Genomic DNA, 21,167 nt, shown 5'->3' on the forward strand with positions numbered 1-21,167 from the left:
AGGCCAGGATCTATAGCCGATATCAACCTCCCCAAATTCATAAGTAATGCTAGTGAAAATTCCTGTAAATGGGAATTGTAGTGGAAATACCAGAATCTGGTCTGGTGTGCCATTTTGAAAGGGTTCTGAGTCAGTCACTCTCAGCAAAACTCAGGGCCAATGTTCCTTTACTTTTTTCTCTCCCATCCATGTATCGACACCACAATGTACTGCAGCAGCTCACCACTACCATCTTAAAGGCAGTTAGGGATGGAAATAAATACTGGCCAGGACTGAAGACCCCACTTCCAATGTTGGAATAAAAATGAAAACAATCTTCACAATTCTCAACACTTTAACAGTTCTTCTCTAAGAAAACAAGGTAAATCTTTTCTTAACATTTTCTAATGTTTCTTATGACAGTGGAACACAAACTCACTTGAACTTATGTTTGTCTCCGTAATTAAAATCAATGAAGACCAATAAAGTTTTACAGCTGGAGGCCGATGTATCTAATGTTCTGCTGGAATACTTACAGGCTGTATTTTACCAGTCTGTAAGGGGCTGTCCACATCTAAAAGCACAGCTAGTCATTTTATTGCACCAGAAATGTAATGGTAGACAATAATGGCCTATAAAATTGGATCCTATTCAAAACCCCAATTGTAAAAATATAGAATAGATCATTGACTTACTCATGTGAAAGCAGGCCATTCGGCTCAATTCTCCAATGAGCATAAGACCCTACCCTATCCTTATAACACTACATTTTCCATGGAAAAATCACATAGCCTGCACATCACTGGACACTACGGGCAATTTAGCATGGCCAATTCACCTGACCTGCACATCTTTGGATTGTGGGAGGAAACTGGAGCACCCGGAGAAAACCCACGCAGACACGGGGAGAATGTGCAAACTCTACACAGAAAGTCACCCAATGGTGGAATTGAACCCAGGTCACTGGTGCTGTGAGGCAGTAGTGCTAATCACTGAGCCACCATATTTTCATCACGATAAAGCACCCAAATATAGGCACACTATAAGAAATAAAAATAGGAATCACAAGAGAAACTCAGCAAGTCTGGCAGTATCTGTGAGCAGAAAGCTGAGTTAATGGTTCAAGGCTAGTGACTCATCAATTCTGATGATCCACAGATGCTACTAGACTACTGAGCTTCTCCAGCAATTTCTGTTTATGTTTCAGACTTCCAGCATCCACAGAACTTTGTTTTATTTTATATTGTAAGGGATGTTTGCCATCAATCTTCAACAATGTACTAAGTACAGAGATGAGGTGCTACTGTTGCTGCTCCAGCCCTTGTCACCTCCCTCCATAGTGATTATATTTCATTGTGAGCATTTAGCAGCATTTGCTGATGATGCAGGGTTGGGCTAAATTCTATCTGCCCCTGCATGAGCTAGGCCTAACTCTAGCTATTATTCTAGGCTCTTCAACTCCTGGGAGGCAGGAACTCCATTTACCCACAAAATCCATGTTGAATACTTGCTGCAAGCTTCACATTTACTGGGTCTATTAATAATTTTCTCAAAAATTACAAGGGGTTATGGAGATGTAGAGCACTGACAGTTCTCATCACACCTGGAAGAAAATGCTCTTACTTGGGAGAACTGTAAACTATGAGGAGGACAGTGAGGTAAGTCAAAAGGACAATGACAGATTAGTAGAGTGGGCAGGTATGTGGCAGATGAAGTTCAATGCGGAGAAATGTGATATGATGTACTTTGACACAAAGAACGTGGACAGACAGTGTGAAATAGAGGCTATTATTCTAAAGAGTGTCCAGGAGTAGAGAGACCTGGCTGTGTATCACCACAGTTGTTAAAAGTTTGGATGTCGAAGAATTTGTTAAATACGTTAAAGAATATTTTCTTTATCAATATATGGATGCTTCTACTAGGGAAGGAGCAATTCTAGACCTTCTTTTGGGTAATAAGGCAGGACAGGTGACTCAAATAAAATTAAAGTCTTTAATTGGAATAAGACAAATTTTAATGGTGTGAGACAAGAACTTTCAAAAGTTGATTGGAGTAGTTTGTTTGCAAGTAAAAGGAGGATGTCTGACAAGTGGAAAGCTCTCAAGAATGATGACCAGAATTCAGAAGCGTTATGTTCTTATTAGAATGAAGGGTAGAGCTGATAAAATGAAGGAGTAATGGATGAATAAAGATATTCAGGTTCTAGTCAAGAATAAAAGAGAATCTTATTTTAGATATAAACAACTTGGAGTTAATCTCCTAATCAATATAAAGTGTGTAGGGGCATTCTTAAGAAAGAATCAGGAAGGCAAAGAAGGGATATGAGATAGTATTGGCAGATAAGATAAACGGTAATCCAAAGAGATTCTTGTAACTAGATCAAGGGCAGGACCCCTTAAAGATCAAACAGGCCATCTTTGTGTTGAACTCCAGGAGATGGGAGAGATACTAAATGAATATTTTGCATCAGTTTTTAGTGTGTAAGAAGAAATGGAGACTAGGAAATGCAGCAAACTAAGCTTTGATATTTTAAGCACAGGTCACGTTAGAGAAGGAAAAGTTCGGGAGGCCTTAGAGAATGTAAAGGTGGATAAATCGCCAGGACCTGATCTAATATATCCCAGAATGTTGTGGGAAGTAAGGGAGAAAATTGCGAGACCCCTTGCAGAAATATTTGCATCATCTATAAATATGGGTGAGGTACCTGCTGACTGGATGGTGGCTAATTTGTTTAAGAAAGTTTGAAAGGAGAAACCAGAGAACGATAGACCTGCGAGTCTGGCTTTGTTTGTGGATAAATGGTTGGAGGTGATTATAACAGATAAGATTTATGAACATTTAGAGAGGCAAAAATTGATTAGGTAAAGTCAGCACGGTCTTGTGCGAGGAAAATCATGTCTCACAAAGTTGATTGAGCTTTTTGATGAAGTTACCAAATAGATTGATGAAGGCAGAGGAGTAGACATTGCTTACTTAGACTTTAACACAGCCTTCAACAAAGTTGCGCATGGTGCATTAATTGGTAAAGTTAGGTCACATGGGATTCAGGGGTAAGCTTGCCAATTGGATACAGAATTGGCTTAATGGCAGGAGACAGACAGTGGTGGTAGAGAGTTGTTTTTCTCACTGCAGGCCTGTGACCAGTGTTGTTCCACAAGGATCACTTCTGGATTCTCTTTTGTTGTCATTCATAGAAACGATTTGAATCAGAATACAGAAAGCATGGTTAGTAAGTTTGCAGATGACACCAAAATTGGTGGCACAGTAGAAAATGAAGAAGGTTTTCTAAGATTAAAAAGGGATCTTGCTCAAATGGGTCAATGGCTGGAAAAAGGCAGATTGAGTTCAATCTGGATAAACAAGGGTAGGGCTTAAACAATTGATGGTAGTGCCCTGGGTAGTGTTGTAGAACAGAGGGATCTAGGGATTCAGGTACACAATTTTTTGAAGTTTGTGTCACATGATGGTTAAAAAAAGCTTTTGGCATGCTAGCCTTCATTGATCAGTCCTTTGAGTATAGGAGTTGGGATGTCATGTTGAGGTTGTACAGGACATTGGTGAGGCCTTTTCTGAAATACAGTGTCCAGTTCTCATCATTCAGTTATAGGAAGGATATTATCAAGCTCAAGGGGGCTCAAAAGAGATTTACCAGGATGTTGCTGGGTATGAAAGGTTTGAGTTATAAAGAAAGGCTGGATAGGCTGGGTCTTCTTTTCTCTGGAGTGTAGCAGGTTGAGAAGTGACCTTGTAGAAATCTATAAAGTAATGAAGGGAATAGGCAGAATTAATGGTAGTTGTTTTTTTCCCTAGGATGGAGACTTTCAAGACTGAGGAATATTTTTAATGTGAGAGGAGAGACATTAAAAAAAAACTTGAGGGGCAAATTTTTTACACAGACAGATGTTCGCATGTGGAATGATCTTGGTGGATGAGGTCCAATTACAACGTTTAAAAGACATTTGGATAAGTACATGAATATGAAAGATTTGGAGGGACATGGGCCTGGAGCATGGAGGTGGGACTATTTTAGTTTGGAATTATGTTTGGCCTGGATTAATTGAACCAAAGGGTCGACTTCTGTGCTGTATGAGCCTATGACTCTATATGTATATATGTTGTTAAGGATGGCAAGACAGACAGAGAGGATGGTTAATAAAGCATATAGCAGTCTAAGCTTCATAAATAGAGATTATCAAACATTTAGGACACATTATACCTCAGCTGAAGTATTGTGTATAATTTTGGGCACCACATAATATGAAAGGTGCAAATACATTGGCGAGATTGCAGAAGTGATTTATAAATATGGGTGTAGGAATGAGAAACTTCAGTTATCAGGATAGGTGAGATCTGATAGAAGTTTTCAAAATCGAAAGGCCTCCAAGTTAAGATGCTCCTTCTCTCTTTTTGTTACAAATCTTCAGCTCCCACCATGATAGGTGGCTTTTTCAATTATGTCAGGGCTGGAGGGCCTCCCTTTGCTCCTTCAGCTTCACATAGCAATGTAGGAACATAGGGACAGGAATAGGCCATTCAGCCTATTGAACCTCCCCCACCATAAAATACAATTGCTGCCAATAAGCATGCAATGCCTTTTACCCAGCCCATCCCCATAAGCCTGTAACCACCAGTAATCAGAAATATATCAATGTCTACATTACACATACTCAAAGACACAGTCCTCTGTGGTAGAAAATTCCAAAGGTTTACAATCCTTTGAGTAAAACAAAATTTTCCCTATCTCAGCCCTAAGTTGCATCCCCCTAATTTTTAAACTGTGCCTCCTAGTTTTAGACTCCACAGTGAGTGGAAACACAACCCTGTCAGTCTTTATAAGGATTTTGTAAGTTTCAATGAGATCACTTGCCATTCTTCAAAACTCTAGAGGATATAGGCCCAGATTGCCCAGTCCAAAGATGTACACGTTTGGTGCACTGGACCTCAAAAGCCTCCTCCTTCATTTCTCTGGGTTCTATCAACTTCTAACCTCATTAATTTCTCCAGTACAATCTTTGTACTAAGGTTAATTACTTTCAACTCCTCATTCTATCTAGCCACTTGGGCCTGTTGTTCTGGGAGATTTGTGGTATCTTTCTCAATGAAACAGATGCACAATAATGATTTAGATTCTCCGCAATTTCTTCATTTCTCATTCTGAATTCTCCAGACTCTACTCATTTGAGCCAAACGTTTCATTTTTATGCCTGTAGAAAATGTTACAGTCTATTTTTATGTTTTTTGCTCGATTACATTGTGGCTGGACAGGCCACTCATAATGATGGGATTTATAAAAAATGGACAATAAATGAGGCATGCTGGGAAATTGAAACAAGCCTTGACCAAAAGTGATTGTGCTCAAAGACTCTGGAATGAACATGCTGCAGAATCCAGACAGGCTGCGCTTACACACAGACAATATGCAACTGACCCAGCAGATGCAGACAATACAATATACACTTGAATTGGAACTGAATGGAATTGACCTGAATGCCATCCCCAGGATAATCGGAAACATCGAGTTGTCTACCAGATAAAGAGGTGCCTCACACTCTTATTTGGAAAGGGCTCCCTGACCTACATGCAGCTAATTCCTCTAGGAATGGATGCCCAAGGACCACTCTGCCATTGTCATGGCAATGCCTAGTTGGTTATGATTAATCACAGTGATCAAGCCCTGATCGATCTATAGGTGGATATCAAAGACCCTCCCAAAGAGCGCGAACACTTCGAAGTATAAGAATCGCTGCAACATCATCCTCAGGAGCAGTAACCCAAGACCAACCATTAAGAGAAGACACCTCTGGGACCACCAGGAGAAGACCAGGCGATCATCGCCACTTGGATCAAGGCCAAGATCAGGTGTGGGGGATATGATCATTTAGAGTTAAAGTAAAACACAAGATAGTTGATTAAGTTTATAGTTTAAATTGTTAGTTTGCAATTTATTTTATTATATATAATATTAATTGTGCTAAATAAATAAATACGATAGTTTATTATTATTAAGAGTTGACTTGCGGTTTCTTTGCTAGATCTAAGAGTGCGTGGCAGGCGCAACAGCATTCATAAGCAATTCTCCCCTTGAATAGTTTTGTGATTCTCCTTTGTTGCATACACAATGCTGAACTTTCTTTGTTAGCCACGATTAACCATTCTTGAAGGAATGCATGCAGTGGTTCTCGAAAGACTCTCCATTCCTTATGTACACTCACCTTCAAATAGATTTTCTCAAACCACCTCAGCCTCATGCCTTATGATTTTCCTAATTAAAATTTAATACCCTTGTTTTAGAATTAACTACCTCGTTTCAAATATAATGTGAAATTCTATGATTCTGTGATCACTCATTCTGAAAGGTTATTTTACAACAAGATTGTTAATGAGCTTGTCTTTGTTACATAACATTAGATCTAAAATCACATCAAGTCAAAGAGCTATACAGCTCAGAAACAGACCCTTCAGTCCATGACAACCAGGCATCCTAAACTGATCTAGGCCCATTTGACTCCTATCCCTCTAAATCTTTCGTAAACATATACCCATCCAGATGTCTTTTAAAATTTGCAATTTTACCTGCCTCCACCACTTCCTCTGGCAGTTCATTCTACACACGCACCACTTTCTGAACAAAAAACTTGTCTCTCAGGTAGTTTTTAAATCATTCCCTTCTCACTTTAAACCCATGCCCTCTAGTTTTGAACATTTCTACCCTGGGAAAAAGATCTTGGCTATTCACCCTATCTATGCCCCTCATGATTTTATAAACTTCTATAAAGTCAGCCCTCAGCCAGGGGTAAAAGTTCAGCCTCTCAAACCGTCTAATCCTGGCAACATCCTTGTAAATCTTTTCTGAACCCTTTCAAGCTTAACAATATCTTTCTTATAGCAGGGAGACCAGAACTGAACACATTATTCTAAAACTGGCCTCACCCATGTGCTGTACAGGCGCAACATGACCACCGAACACTTTATACTCAATGCACTGATCCCCATAAAGCACCGTTACCTGACTCCAGAAATTTATCCTCTCCAACTTTAGTGCTCGATTGGTTTGCCGAATCTGTATTCAGATTAAGAATCGGTCACTCACTAATCCGCTATTAGGGTTAGCCTGCCTCCCTGCCACGACTTGGTCTGCCTCTTTAAAAGTCTAGTTGGTTATGTCTAGAACATGCCATGTTGGAGGGTTCACTCTAGGTGAACTGGGGTCTGGATTCCTATGGTCGTAAGGGTCAGTGTCTACCCCACAGGCGAGGCCCAGGCTGGACCATCCATCTCCCACTCACTTCAGAAACCAAGAGACTGAAGAAAAACATCTGCTGAAGTTGGCAGTCAGCGACGTTGTTTAATGGTTCCCACATGGAGTTTTGGCTGAATGCCCAATGTCTCCAACCACAAATTGTTTGGGTTTGAAATTCATCTCTGCTGCAAACTCACCAGCAAGCACACTGCTGCTTTACACAAACACGTCTGTAAAGCACAGTATCAAAATGGAAATTGCTAATCCAAGTCATATATCCAAATGGGGCAGTTAATTGGAGTCAGGTCTGTAATGAGGCCTTGGTGAAGAGCCTCGAGCCTTCACGCGTTGAACAGAAATACGGCCATTGCAGTTAGATGATTTGTTTTGATTTGAATAAATATGAATGAACAGTATGTAAAGAACAAAAGTCTGAATTCTGCACTGCAGCCGCTGTTGAGGAGAAGTCTGACAAAGGAACAGAATCAAGATGCAGTGTAGTTTTTGCTGTGTTTATTCAAGGCAGCTGGACACAGGCCATACCAGATGCACAGGATTACTGAACCTTCAAAGACCATCTGCTGAAGGACTTAAAAAGTATCTCAAAACTCAATCAACTGGTCAGAAAATAGTTGCATTTGTGCCTTCCTATACGTGTGCCAGTGGAGCTAGTACATCTGAATTATGATGGAAGGAATATGAATAATTAGACCTGCTTTTAAAGGTTGATATAGCAACTAAGGCAATTTTGCAATGTTATTAATCAAAACTTGAAAAATCTTCATATAAAAAAGCAAAGCTTAAACATGTCATGTTAAATGCGCAAATACCTTGGACAACAATATCTTCATTCACATCAGTGAAGGCGCCATATTGAGAAATGACAATCAAACATTACACTGAAAACAGCATTTAGCACTGCAAAACCATCACCTACTTTCACAACAACAAAGATACAAGAACTGCAATTAGGTGGAGGAATACAAAATCTTAGTGATCTTTCAAATCAAGAAAACAATCAACAACTTCAGGAGTCGAACAACAATCGAATACTGCAACAATATTCCTTTGTGTCCAAAATGCTGAAGCTTCCAGATCCATTTGACCGATCGCTTCATTGGCAGACATGAAAAGTGCAATTCTGAAGATTTCCAGAAGCGTTTGGATTGAGCATCAAATCAAATGCAGTATTTAGAAAACAGCTCAAAAAACATTACACAGCAAAGGGTTTTAAAAAAATATATAGGCCATTCTACAGGGCACGTTGACTACGTAAGGCACACGAAACCCTCTGACCCGTGGAGACATATTTGACGGTGAAAACATCAACACCAAATCCCAAGCAATCTAATGTTACACGAGTTTGTCACAGATGTGATTCCAAAACCCCGAATCAACAAAGATACAACTGTCCAACCTTTTTCAAAGAATGCAGTTGTTCTACCAAAAGAGATCACTCCTCATCCATAGAACATAGCAGTGTATTACAGATCAATCAGCTCTGCACTGACCTTCGAAACCAATCTGAAGCCCATCTAACCTACATTATTCCATTTTCCATTTTATGTCTATCCAGTGACCAGCAAATGCCCTTAAAGCTGGTGAGTCTCCTACTGTTGAAGGCAGGGCTTTCCATGTCCTTGCTACTCTCTGAGTAAAGAAACTACCTCTGACATCTGTCCTATACCTATCACCACTCAATTTAAAGCTATGTCCCCTTGTGCTAGCCATCACCATCCCAGGAAAATGGCTCTCACTGCCCACCTACCTAACCATCTGATTATATGTCTCAATTAAGTCCCCTCTCAACCTTCTTCTCTCTAACAAAAGCAGCATCAAGTCATCAGCCTTTCCTTGTAAGATCTTCCCTCCATATCAGGCAACTTCCTAGTAAATCGCCTCTGCACCCTTTTCAATATTTCGATATCCTTCCTATAATGCAGCGACCAGAACTGTTTTCAAGATTCCAAGTGCGGCTGCCCCAGAGTTTTGTACAGCTGCAACATGACCTCAAGGCTCCAAAACCCAATCCCCTATCAGTAAAAGCTAACACACCCTATGCCATCTTAACAACCCTAACAACCTGGGTGGCAACCTACAGACTTGTACGCACTTGGACACCGAGATCTCTCTGCTCATCAACATTACCAAGAATCTTACCATTAGCCCAGAACTCTTTATTCCTGTTGCTCCTTCCAAAGTGAGTCACCTCACACTTTTCTGCATTAAACTCCATTTGCCACCTCTCAGCCCAGCTCTGCAGCTTATCCATGTCCCTCCGTAGCCTGCAACATCCTTCGGCACTATCCACAACCCCATTAACATTAGTGTCATCTGCAAAATTTACTAACCCACCTTTCTACGCCCTCTTCCAGGTCATTTATAAAAATGACAAACAGTAGTGGCCCCAAAACAGATCCTTGTGGTACACCACTGGTAACTGAACTCCAGGATGAACATTTCCCAGCACCCACCATCCTCTGTCTTCTTTCAGCTAGCTAATTTCTGATCCAAACCGCTAAATCACCCTCAATCCCATGCCTCCACATTTCATGCAATAGCCTACTGTTATCAAAGGCCTTACTGAAATCCATATACACTACATCAACCGCTTTACCCTCATCATCCTGCTTGGTCACCTTCTCAAAGAACTCAATAAGGTTTGTGAGACACGACCTACCCTTCACAAAACTGTGTTGCCTATTCCTAATCAACTTATTCCTTTCTAGATAATTATAAATACTATGTCTTATTAGCCATTGCCAACACTTACCCACAACCGGAGTAAAGCTCACTAGTCTATAATTACCAGGGTTGTCTCTACTCCCCTTCTTGAATAAGGTATAATGATGATATAAAGATCAAAGCCAAAGGCTCTGCAATCTCCTCTCTGGCTTCCCAGAGAATCCTCGGATAAATCCCGTCTGGCCCAGGGGACTTTTCTATTTTTATACTTACCAAAAGTATGTAGTCTAGGAGCCTGTATCTCAGTACTTTCCTCAACAACATTGTCTTTTTCCAGTGTGAATACGGATGAAAAATACTCATTTAGTGCTTCCCCTATCTCCTCGGACTCCACACACAACTTCCCACTGCTGTCTTTGATTGGCCCTTAACTACCTGACTGCCCTGGCCGACCTATCGTCTCTGTCTGCTCCTGCCCCACCAAACTGATCTCCACGTATCCTGATACTGTCCTATCCCTGGTTCAGGAACTTCCCACTTATATTTGGGACACCATCCACGCCCTCTACCTTCTTCATGACTTTCGTTTCACCGGACCCCAATGCCTCATCTTCACCATGGACATCCAGTCCCCATACGCCAAGACCAAGGCCTTCATCCTCTCCTGGCATACCCTTCCACTGACACTCCTGTTCATTTGGCTGAACTGATCCTCACCCTCAATAATTTTTCCTTTGAGTCTGTCCACTTCCTCCAGACCAAAGGGGTAGCCATGGGCACTGGCATGGGCCCCGGCTATGCCTGGTTCTTCATTGGGTACATGGAACAGTCCATCTTCTGCAGCTACGCAGGCATCCCATTTCTCACCTTTTCCTCTGCAACATTGACTGTATCGACGCCACCTCATGCTCCCAAGAAGAGAGTGAACAGTTCATCAATTTCACGAACACATTCTACCTGACCTTAAATTCACCTGGACCATCTCAGATACCTCCCTTCCCATCCTGGACCTCTCCACCTCCATCAACGGTGACTGACTCAAGATGGACATCTTTTACAAACCCGACTCTCACAGCTACCTAGACTACACCTCCTCCCACCCTGCCTCCTGTAAAAATTTTATCCCTTATTCCAAATAGCTCCGCTGCACCTCCTCCCAGGAGGACCAGTTCCACCACACCAGATGATCTTCTTCAATGACCACAATTTCCCCTCTTACATGGTCAATGATGCCCTCCAGTCCATATCATCCACTTCCCACACCTCTGCCTTTGAACCACACCCCTCCAACCGCAACAAGTACAGACCTCCCCCCTCCCAACACTGTCCTAACCTTACACCCCACCAACCTCCGGATACATTGCATCATCCTCCACCATTAACGCCACCTACAAATGGACCCCACCACCAGAGATATATTCCCCTCCCCGCCCCTATCTGTATTCCATAAAAACTATTCCTTCCACAACTCTCTCATCAAGTTTGTTTATTGGGACTGATGTGTATTTTTGGAGCAGCATAATTAAGTCTAGTTTGGATAGTCTCAGTTCTGTTCCTTGTGTTTCTTTGTGTAATTTTGTGAATAAATTTTTGTCAGTTTTACAACCTGGTAGTCAACCTCGCTAACTTACTCCCGGTAATTTTCACTGTACACTTACTGACACAAATTGCAAAGTTATGGTCTGGGCTGCCTGCTTAAGAATGTTGTGAGTGGTCTTGCCTAGTTCATAACATGATGCATTGCAATATTTAATAGTAATGTATAATAAATAGTGTTAGTTTGAAGCTTAAATCTGAAGTCAGTTCTCGATTTAGCCAACAAACACATCCCAGACGAGTATAGTGGAGGTCAGATACAGAGTGAAGCTCTCTCAGCACTGACTCCATCAAACCCTCTACATGACTGGCCAGTAGTTACAGTCTTACCTCCTCAAATTGTTGTGACATCCCTGAGTGAAGAAAGCTTTTGAAGATTTTCTTTCTAAATATGTAATTTATATATTTCCATTGGACTATGGGATATGAAGTTGTCTGTGCCTGTAAGTCTGGTGCTTATGATATCTGTTTTTATAGTGGATCACTGACAAAACCTTTAAATAATTAGCCTTTGGGGTTGTACTTCCTGCTCTGACATGCACAGTATCTTCAGTTCAGGCCTACCCAGAAACATGACTGAATGCTTGCTGCAAGAATTGCAGTGATGACTGCTCATTACCTTCTGCTTGACAATTCCGCTGGCTTCCTGTAAGAGATGATAGAAAAGTTCAGAATTAATTTCATTTTACAAACAATATTTGGCCAGTTTCCATTTCCTCTGCTGAAGGCAGCACCCCATTCTGAGTTTGAGAACCACCAACACTCCCCCAGCTCTCCCTGATTTAACTTATTTATTTGGAAGTTGTGTGTCTGTCAAAGCTTGAAATCTCCAAAGCCTTGCCCAAAACGCCTCAGGACTGATTGTGATCAAGAATGAAACATTGGCTGTTTTCCTCTGCTGATCTCAATGCTTGGATCCTGGATTTCCCATTCACCAGTCAACCTGCACATAGCCACCTACCTCCAGAGGAATCAGCAATCAAATCTGGAACTTCCCAATGCTGTTCTTTTATGCACTAGGCCATTCAGAGAACTGAAATCCAAACGTAATATAGAGGTCTTCCACATTCCTGAGCATTCCCAACTTTTCCAAAGAATAGGGATCATGTTGATTTTTCTAATCACCTTTCTGAGGCAAACTGAAACCTCAATGGAACCTATCTGCAGGATTCAGGATCTAGATAGGCAGTTAGCAACATCAGAACCAAGTGAGGCAATGTGGGGCAACACAGTGGCTCAGTGGTTAGCACTGCTACCTCACACCGCCAAGGACCTTGGTTTGAGTCCCACCTCAGGCAACTGTCTGTGTGGAGTTTGCACTTTCTCCCAGTGTCTGTGTGGGTTTCCTCTGGGTGCTCCAGTTTCCTCCCACAGTCCAAAGAGGTGCAGATCAGGTGAATTGGTCATGCTAAATAGCCCATAGTGATAGGTGTCAGGAGTAAATAAAGAGTAGGGGAATGGGTCTGAATGGTTTGATCTTCGGAGGGTCAGTGTGTACCCATTGGGCCGACGGGCCTGTGCCCATACTGTAGGGAATCTAATCTAATCACAATGCAACAAAGACTAGGGGAAAAGTTAAAAAAAGACAAGAATCATAGCTTACCCAAACCAAGAAGGAACAGTACCCATGGAGTTTATTGTACGGTCAGCCTTTAAAAATTTATATTTTTAAATATAATATCCTTGCTTGTTTAGTGCTTTCAGGATCTGGCCAATTAGCTGAAGAATTGGAGAGTCTGGAGCCAAGAGATTGAGATTTTCAGGGAGAGGGGTAAACCCCAACGAATTGACAGCAGCTTAAAGGCTCTGATTGGCGAGAGTAGAATGATGGAATGGTTAAAACATGGAATGAGGCTACTTGTCCAGTCACACTGGCCCCTCAGAAGAGCACTCTGTCCTATTCCTCCTCCAGTTCCTTGTAATTCTGCAAATATTTATTTCTCCATTTTCTTTGGAAAATCATGATTGAATCTGGCTCCACTGCCTACGGAGACCACACACTCTGGATCCTCAGCAATCACTTTCTAAAAGAGCTGACACCTTGTGCTGTCCCGGGTTTGTTTGTTAATCACCACAGAAATAAACGTTCCTCGAGCTCCCAGTCTTTCTTCCAATGGGATCTGAACCTGTCTAAAATCTTCTGATTTTGACCAGTTTTGTCAAAATGGCCTCTGAACCTGAATTTATTTCATAGAATCCCTACTGTGTGGAAACACGGCATTTGCCCAACAAGTCCACAGCCACCCTCCGAAAAGTTACCCAACCAGACCCATTCCCCTGACTAAAGCACCTAACCTACATATCCCTGAACACTATGGGCAATTTAGCATGGCCAATTCACCTAAGCTGCATATCTGGGGAAAAAAAACCACGCAGACAACTACCTGAGGCTGGAATCAAACCGAGGTCCCTGGCGCTGTGAGGCAGCGGTGCTAACCACCGAGCCACTGTGCCGCTCTTTAAATAAGGTAACTTCTGTTTTTCCAATTTAACTGAAGTTCTTTATTCCTGGAATCATCCCCATGAGCCAGTTCTGCGCTCACTTTAATGCCTTCACATCCTTCCTTAAGTTTAGAGACCAGGACTAGACACAATGTTGGTTTCATCACAGCTTTCTTGCTTTTCTAATCCCTGTTGAAAATGTGTTGCTGGTTAAAGCACAGCAGGTTAGGCAGCGTCATACTCCCTGTATCTATTTATAATGCTCAATTTCACATACACCTTTTTCGGTACTTTCTGAACCTGCCCAGCTACCTTTCAACAGCTTGTGCACATATGTAAGATGTAGGAAGCTAAATCAGAGAAGGCCCATGGGGAATACAGTACAAAGAAAGTAGAAAAGAACTCAAGTAGGGAATTAGGAGAGCAAGAAGAGGTCATGAAACGACCGTGGCAAGTGGCGTCATAGAATCCTACAGCACAGACACAGGCCCATCAACTCAGACAGGTCCGTGCCGATCAAAATGTCCATCCACACTAACCCCATTTCCCTGCATTTGTCACATATCCTTCTAAATCTTTCATATCCATGTAATTTTCCAAATGCCTTTTAAATGTTGTTAATGTACCCACCTCAATCACTTCTGCTCGCAGCTCATTCCATACATGTACCATCCTCTGTGTAAAAAGGTTCCCCTTAGGTTCCCTCTTATTCTTTTCTCTATAACCTTAAACTGATACCCTCTAGTTCTCAATTCCCCAAACTTGGGAAAAAAGCTTGAGTGCATTCACCCTACCCAGGCATCTCATGATCTTATATACTCTTATAAGATCCCCCCCCACCTCAGTCTCCTATGCTCTCAAGAAAAAAGTCCTAGTTTGTCTAGCTTCTCCATGTAACTCAGACCTTTCAGTCTTGGCAATATCCTTGTAAGTTTCTTCTGCACTCTTTCTAGTTTAATAAAATCTTCCCTATTGCAAGGTGACTAAAACTGAATATAATACTTCCAAGTGTGGCCTTACCAACATCCTGTACAACATACAACAAAACTTCCCAACTTCTATATGCAGTGCCCAGTGTGCCAAAAGCCTTCTTCACTGCCCTGTTTACCTGGGACTCCACTGTCAGAGAACTGTATACCTGAACCCCAAGGTCCCTCTGTTCCACTACACTCCTTAAGACCCTACCATTCACCATGAAACTCCTACCTTGATTTGACTTTCCAAAATGCAACACCTCACACTTATCTATATTAAACTCCATTTGCTATTTTTTGGCCCATTTCCTCAGCTGATCAAGCTGTCATCAGCAAACTTATTAACCATGTCTTGTACATTCTCATCCATATAATTGATATAGATAACAAACATCAATGGGCTCAGCACTGACCCATGAGGCACTCCACTAGTCACAGACCTCTAGTCTGACAAGCTGTTCCCCAATATTACCCTTTGCTCCTTCCTATTGCCTATCCAATTTGCCAGCTCTCATTTGATTCCATACGATCTAACTTTCCAAAGCAGCCTTCCATGTGGAACCTTATCAAAGGCCTTACTGAAATCCATATCAACAACATCTACCACCCTCCCTTCATCAAACCTTCTGGTCCCTTCATCAAAGAACTCTAACAAATTTGTGGGGCTTGGTCTCTCACGCACAAAGTCATGCTGACTACTCCTAATCAAACCAAATGCAGGCATATCTTACCCCTCAGAATCTTCTCAAGTAACTTATCCAACACAGATGTTAGGCTTACTGGTCTATAGTTCCCAGGTTGTTCTCTGCAGCCCTTCTTGATTAAGGGCACAACATTTGCTACCAGTCTTCGTGGCCCTCATTCATGGCTAACAATGATGCAAAAGCATCAGCCAGGGCCATCACAATTTCTTCTCTAGCCTCTTGCAGTGTTCTTGGATATACTTGGTCAGGACCAGGAGATTTATCCACCTTCTTATATTCTAATATGTCCAACACCTCCTTTACTGTGATATGGACTGTCGTCTAGATATCGCCACTAACTTGCCCAAGTTCCCAAGTCTTCACGTCTTTTTCCACGGTAAACACACAGGAGAAATAGTCATTGAAGACCCTGCCCATCTCCTGTGGTTACACACATACATGTCCTTTTTGGTCCTTCAGGGATCTTATTCTCTTTCTAGTTTTTGTTTTCCTTTAACATATATTAAGAATCTCTTTGGATTCACCCTAATCTTCTCAGCCAAAGTTATCTCATGTCCCCTCTTCACCTTCCTGACTTCCTTGTTCAGTGAACTCCTGTATCCCTTACATACCTTCAGGGATTTCCCTCATCACAGCTGTCTGCACCTGAGTCATGTCTCCTTCTTTTTTCACATCAAAGCCTCAATATCTCTTGTCATCCAGGGTTCCCTATTCCTGCCAACCTTGCCCTTCACCCTCACAGGAACATACAAAGACCTTGAACCCTCACTATCTCAGTTTTAAAGGCCTCCCACATTCTGGAGATCCTTTTACCTGCAAACAAACTACTCCCATCAACCCCTGCAAGCTCCTGTCTAATTCCATCAAAATCTGCCTTGCCCCAGTTTAGAACGTGAATCTGTGGACCAGTTTTGTCCCTCTCCATAGCTATTTTATAAGTAATAGAACTATGGTCACTGGTCCCAAAGTGCTCCCCCACTCTCACCTCAATCACCTGCCCTATTTCCCAAATGTAGGTCAAGTTTTGCCCCACTATATACTGCTTGAGGACACTTTTCTGAACACCCTTAACAAATTCCACCCCATTTAAGCCCTTAATGCTATTGGCAGTTCCAGTCTATGTTAGGAAAGTTAAAATCCCCTACTATGACAACTCTTCTGCTCCTTCGAGTCTCTCCACTCTCCCTGCATGTTTATTCCTCTAATTCGAGTCTCCCCACTCTCCCTGCATGTTTATTCCTCTAATTCCCATTGACTATTTGGGGGCCTATACTACAGGTCATTCTGCTGCAACACACATTTCACCAGCGTGAATTGGTTATAACGCAGTTGATGAATTGTGGACGTTGTTTGGATAATGCAAACTTTCTACTGAATGGGTATAGCGAGTTTCGATAAGTGAGCTTCTACAGCATGATGTTCTATAGCAGTTTTCCATAGTGTGGTTTTCTACAGCGCGAGGTTGTAGAAGAACACTACTGTCGCCTTACAGCAGAATGACCTGTATAACCCCAATAACGACACCTTCCTGTCTCTTATTTCTTAGCTCCACCCATAAAGCCTCACTGGATGATCCTTCAATTATTTCATCTGTGACCAATGCTGTGATACTCGCCTTAATTTAAAATGCAATTCCCCCTCCCCTCTTTCCTCCACTTCTGTCCCGCCTAAAACACCTATAAACCTGGAACATCAAGCTGCCAGTTCTGTCTGTCCCTGAGCTACGTTTCTGTAATGGCAATATTATCCCAGTCCCACGGACCTGTCCATGCCCGAAATTCATCGGCCTAACCATGCAGTCCCCTTGCATTGAAATCGATACAATGTAGTCCATCAGGCATACCTCACTTACTGTCGTGTTCCTGCCCGACCTGTCTCTTCAACTTACTATTTCTGATTACCATATCTTCTCCCAGCCTCACACTTGCCTCCATGCTGCTGAGGATCCCACCGCCAACCAATCTGGTGTGAACCCTCCCTTGTAACTAGCAAATCTGGTCACCAAGATATTGGTCCCTGTCCAGCTCCGATGCCTTTGAACAGGTCACCCCTGCCCCAGAAAACATCCCAACGATCTAAACATCTGAATCCCTGCCTCCTACACCAATGTTTTAGCTATGTCTTCATCTGCCATATCTCATTCTTACCCTCACTAGCACGTGGCACTGGAAGTAATCTGGAGATTACCACCAACGAGGTGTTTGTTTTTAACATTTTTCCTCTCTCTCTGTAACCACTCCGCAGGACCTCATCCCTATCTCTACCTGTGCCGTACGTGCCAATGTGCACAATGTCTTCTGGCTGCTCATCCTCCCCCTTGAGTATGTTGCTTGAGCTGCTCTGAGACATCCTGGAACCTGACACCTGGGAGGCAACACTCCATCCTGGATTCCTGTTTGAGGCCACAGTATCTCCTGTCTCTCCCTCTAACTATCGAGTCTCCTAGCAGTAAGGTCCTGTTTAGATTAGATTACTTGCAGTGTGGAAACAGGCCCTTCGTCCCAACAAGTCCACACCGACCCACCAAAGAGCAACCTACCCAGACCCATTCCCCTACATTTAATCCTTCACCTAACACTACAGGCAATTTAGCATGGCCAATTCACCTATCCTGCATATTTTTTTGGATTGTGGGAGGAAACCGGAGCACCTGGAGGAAACCCACACAGACACGGGGAGAATGTGCAAACTCCACACAGACAGTCGTCTGAGGCAGGAGTTGAACCCGGGTCTCTGGCACTGTGAGGCAGCAGTGCTAACCACTGAGCCACCGTGCCACCCACTTCGTTTACTTCGACTCTTTCCCACTGTGCCCCAGAGCCAGTCTTAGAGCCACTGACCTGGCTGCAGCTGCTTTCCCCTGAATGGTCAAGCCCTGATGAAGAGCTTATGCCTGAGATGTCGATTCTCCTGCTCCTCAGATGCTATCAGACTTGTTGTGCTTTTCCAGCACCGTACTTTTCAACTCTGATCTCCAGTATCTGCAGTCCTCACTTTCTCCTGGTCACCCCCCTCCAAAAGTATCCAAAATGGGATACCTGCACTCTCTGTCCAATCCCTTTGCTTTTCTTGCTGGTCACCTAGCTACTCTCTACCTGTATCATAGGTGTTGCCACCTCACTAAAACTATCAGTCAAGCGCTTAGTATCTCGGATGATCCTGAGTGCATCCAGCTCCAGCTCCCTAAGCTGGGTACACCTCCCATAGGTGTAGTCATCAGGAACAATGGAAGTCTCCCTGAGATCCCACATTCTGCAGGAGGAACATGCGACTGCTCTAACTCTCATCTCAACTGCTCTCAGACTAAAGAGGAAAATTAAAAGGACTTTACCTGAGCTTATCTGTAGTTTTTGCTGAGCTGCTGCTCACTGAAGTCTCTTGTTCCAAAGCCTTACTACTCACTCTCCTACCAACAAATTTTCCAATAACACATCTCTTTATATCTCTAGGGTCAAACAGAATCCTGGTTCTATACATACATTAAACACAAGAGAATAACTAGGGAGAAGGAAGGACCATTCAAGAATAAACGAGGAAAATTGTGCTTGAAGGCAGACAATATGGACAATATGCTAAATGAGTATTCATCCAGGAGGAGGAGGATATGGAGGATAGTGAGATTTGTCTTGAAAAGCATTAAAAGTGGGTAAGTGTCCAAGGCTCAACGGTATCCAGGAGAAAGTGAGGACTGCAGATGCTGGAAATCAGAGACAAAAGCTGTGGCGCTGGAAAAGCACAGCAGGTCAGGCAGCATTTAAGGAACAGGAGAGTCGACGTTTCGGGCATGAGCCCTTCATCAGCAATGCTTGGGAGGAGGGGGGCCGGGGGGGGGAGGTGCTGAGAGATATATAGGATGGGGTGGAGCAGGGGGAAGGTAGCTTGGAAAGCGATAGGTAGATGGGGGTGGGGGTGGGGGTGGGGGAGTGTGAAAGTGATAGACCAGAGTGGAGGGTGCAACAGATAGGTGGGAAGGAAGATGGGCAGGTGGAACAGTTCAAGAGGCCAGTGCTGAGTTGGAGCATGAAATCTGGAATGGGGTGGAGGGAAGGGAGGTGAGGAAATTGGTGAAATCGACATTGATTCCTTGGGGTTGGAAGGTCCCAATGCAACTGGAGGAAGATGCTTCACGTTGGTCCCACCTCGGGACCTCCCACCCACACTGCAACAATGTTGATTTCACCAGTTCCCTCAATCTCTCCTCTCCCCACCCTCTTGAACTGTCCCAATTGTCCATCTTCCTTCCCACCTATCCACTCCAGCCTCCGCTCTGATCTATCACCATCACCCCCCACCTGCATCTACCTATCGCCTTCCAAGCTACCTTCCGCACAGCCCTATCCCTCACCAATTTATCTCTCAGGCTCCTTCAACTCCCCCCACATTCCTGATGAAGGGCGTATGCCTGAAACATTGACTTTCCTGCTCCTTGAATGCTGCCTGACCTGCTGTGCTTTTCCAGCACCACACTTTTCGACCCCAATGGTATCCACCTCAGGTTATTCAGAAAGGCAAGAGAGAAGATTGCTGGGGCCCTGACCAAGATCTTTGTATCCTCACTAGCCACTGGTGAGTAGCTAATGGTGTTACTCTGTTCAAGACGAGAAATAGGGATAAGCAAGAAAATTATAGACCAATGAGTCTAACATCGGTGGTTGAGAAGCTAGTTGAGAGAATTCTTAGGAATAGGATTTACTGGATGTAAGTTTGCTCACTGAGCTGGAAGGTTCATTTCCAGATGTTTCATTATCCTACTAGGTAACATCTTCAGTGGGCCTCAGACGAAGCAATGCTGAAAATTCCTGCTTTCTATTTCTATGTTTGGGTTTCTTTGGGTTGGTGATGTCATTTGCTGTGGTGGTTATTTCCCATGGTGAAGTCACTACCTGGTCCTTTTCTCAGGGGATGGTAGATGGGGTCTAATGCGATGTATTTGTTGATAGAGTTCTATGCTTCCAGGAATTCTCATGCATGTCTTTGGCTTGTCCTAGGATGGATGCGTTCTCCCAGTCGAAGTGGTGTCCTTTATCATTCATATGTGAGGATACTAGTGACAGAGGGCCATTACTTTTTGTGGCTAGTTGGTGTTCATGTATGCTGATGGCTAGTTTTCTACCTGTTTGTCCAGTGTATATTTGTTACAATCCTTGCACGGTATTTTTTAAATGACATTAGTTTTGCTCGTAATCTGTATATACATAGAAGGCAGAGGGTAGTGGTGGCAGGGTGTTTTTCCGACTGGAGGTCCATGACCAGTGGTGTTCCCCAGGGATCTATCCTGGGACCTCTGCGGTTTGTGATTATAGAGATGAATGGCTTGTATAAAAATGTACATGGGTGGGTTAGTAAGTTTGCAGATAGTTTAAGATGCGTGGAGCTGTGAATATTGTAGAAGATTGTCAAACAGTACTGCTGGATATCGATCAGTTTCAGATATAGACAGAGAAATGGCAGAGAGAGTTTAATCTGGGGAAGTATGAGGTGCTGCACTTTGGGAGATCAAATTTTCAGGAAAAGTATACAATTAATCACGGGACCTTGAACACATTG

At 42.9% G+C, this 21,167-nt stretch overlaps 1 protein-coding gene across 3 annotated transcripts in view; it reads right to left on the reverse strand.

Moving 5' to 3' along the window:
• col16a1 (collagen, type XVI, alpha 1) overlaps positions 1–21,167 on the reverse strand; it is a 330,536-nt gene that overhangs the window by 170,729 nt on the left and 138,640 nt on the right. For all 3 annotated transcript variants that reach the window (XM_060847623.1, XM_060847622.1, XM_060847624.1), the window contains exon 11: positions 12,120–12,146. In XM_060847623.1, the coding sequence (XP_060703606.1) occupies positions 12,120–12,146 (27 nt within the window). The remainder of the gene's footprint in view (positions 1–12,119; positions 12,147–21,167) is intronic.

Source organism: Hemiscyllium ocellatum, chromosome 30 (assembly GCF_020745735.1).
Source record: "Hemiscyllium ocellatum isolate sHemOce1 chromosome 30, sHemOce1.pat.X.cur, whole genome shotgun sequence".
NCBI classification, from domain to species: Eukaryota; Metazoa; Chordata; class Chondrichthyes; order Orectolobiformes; family Hemiscylliidae; genus Hemiscyllium; species Hemiscyllium ocellatum.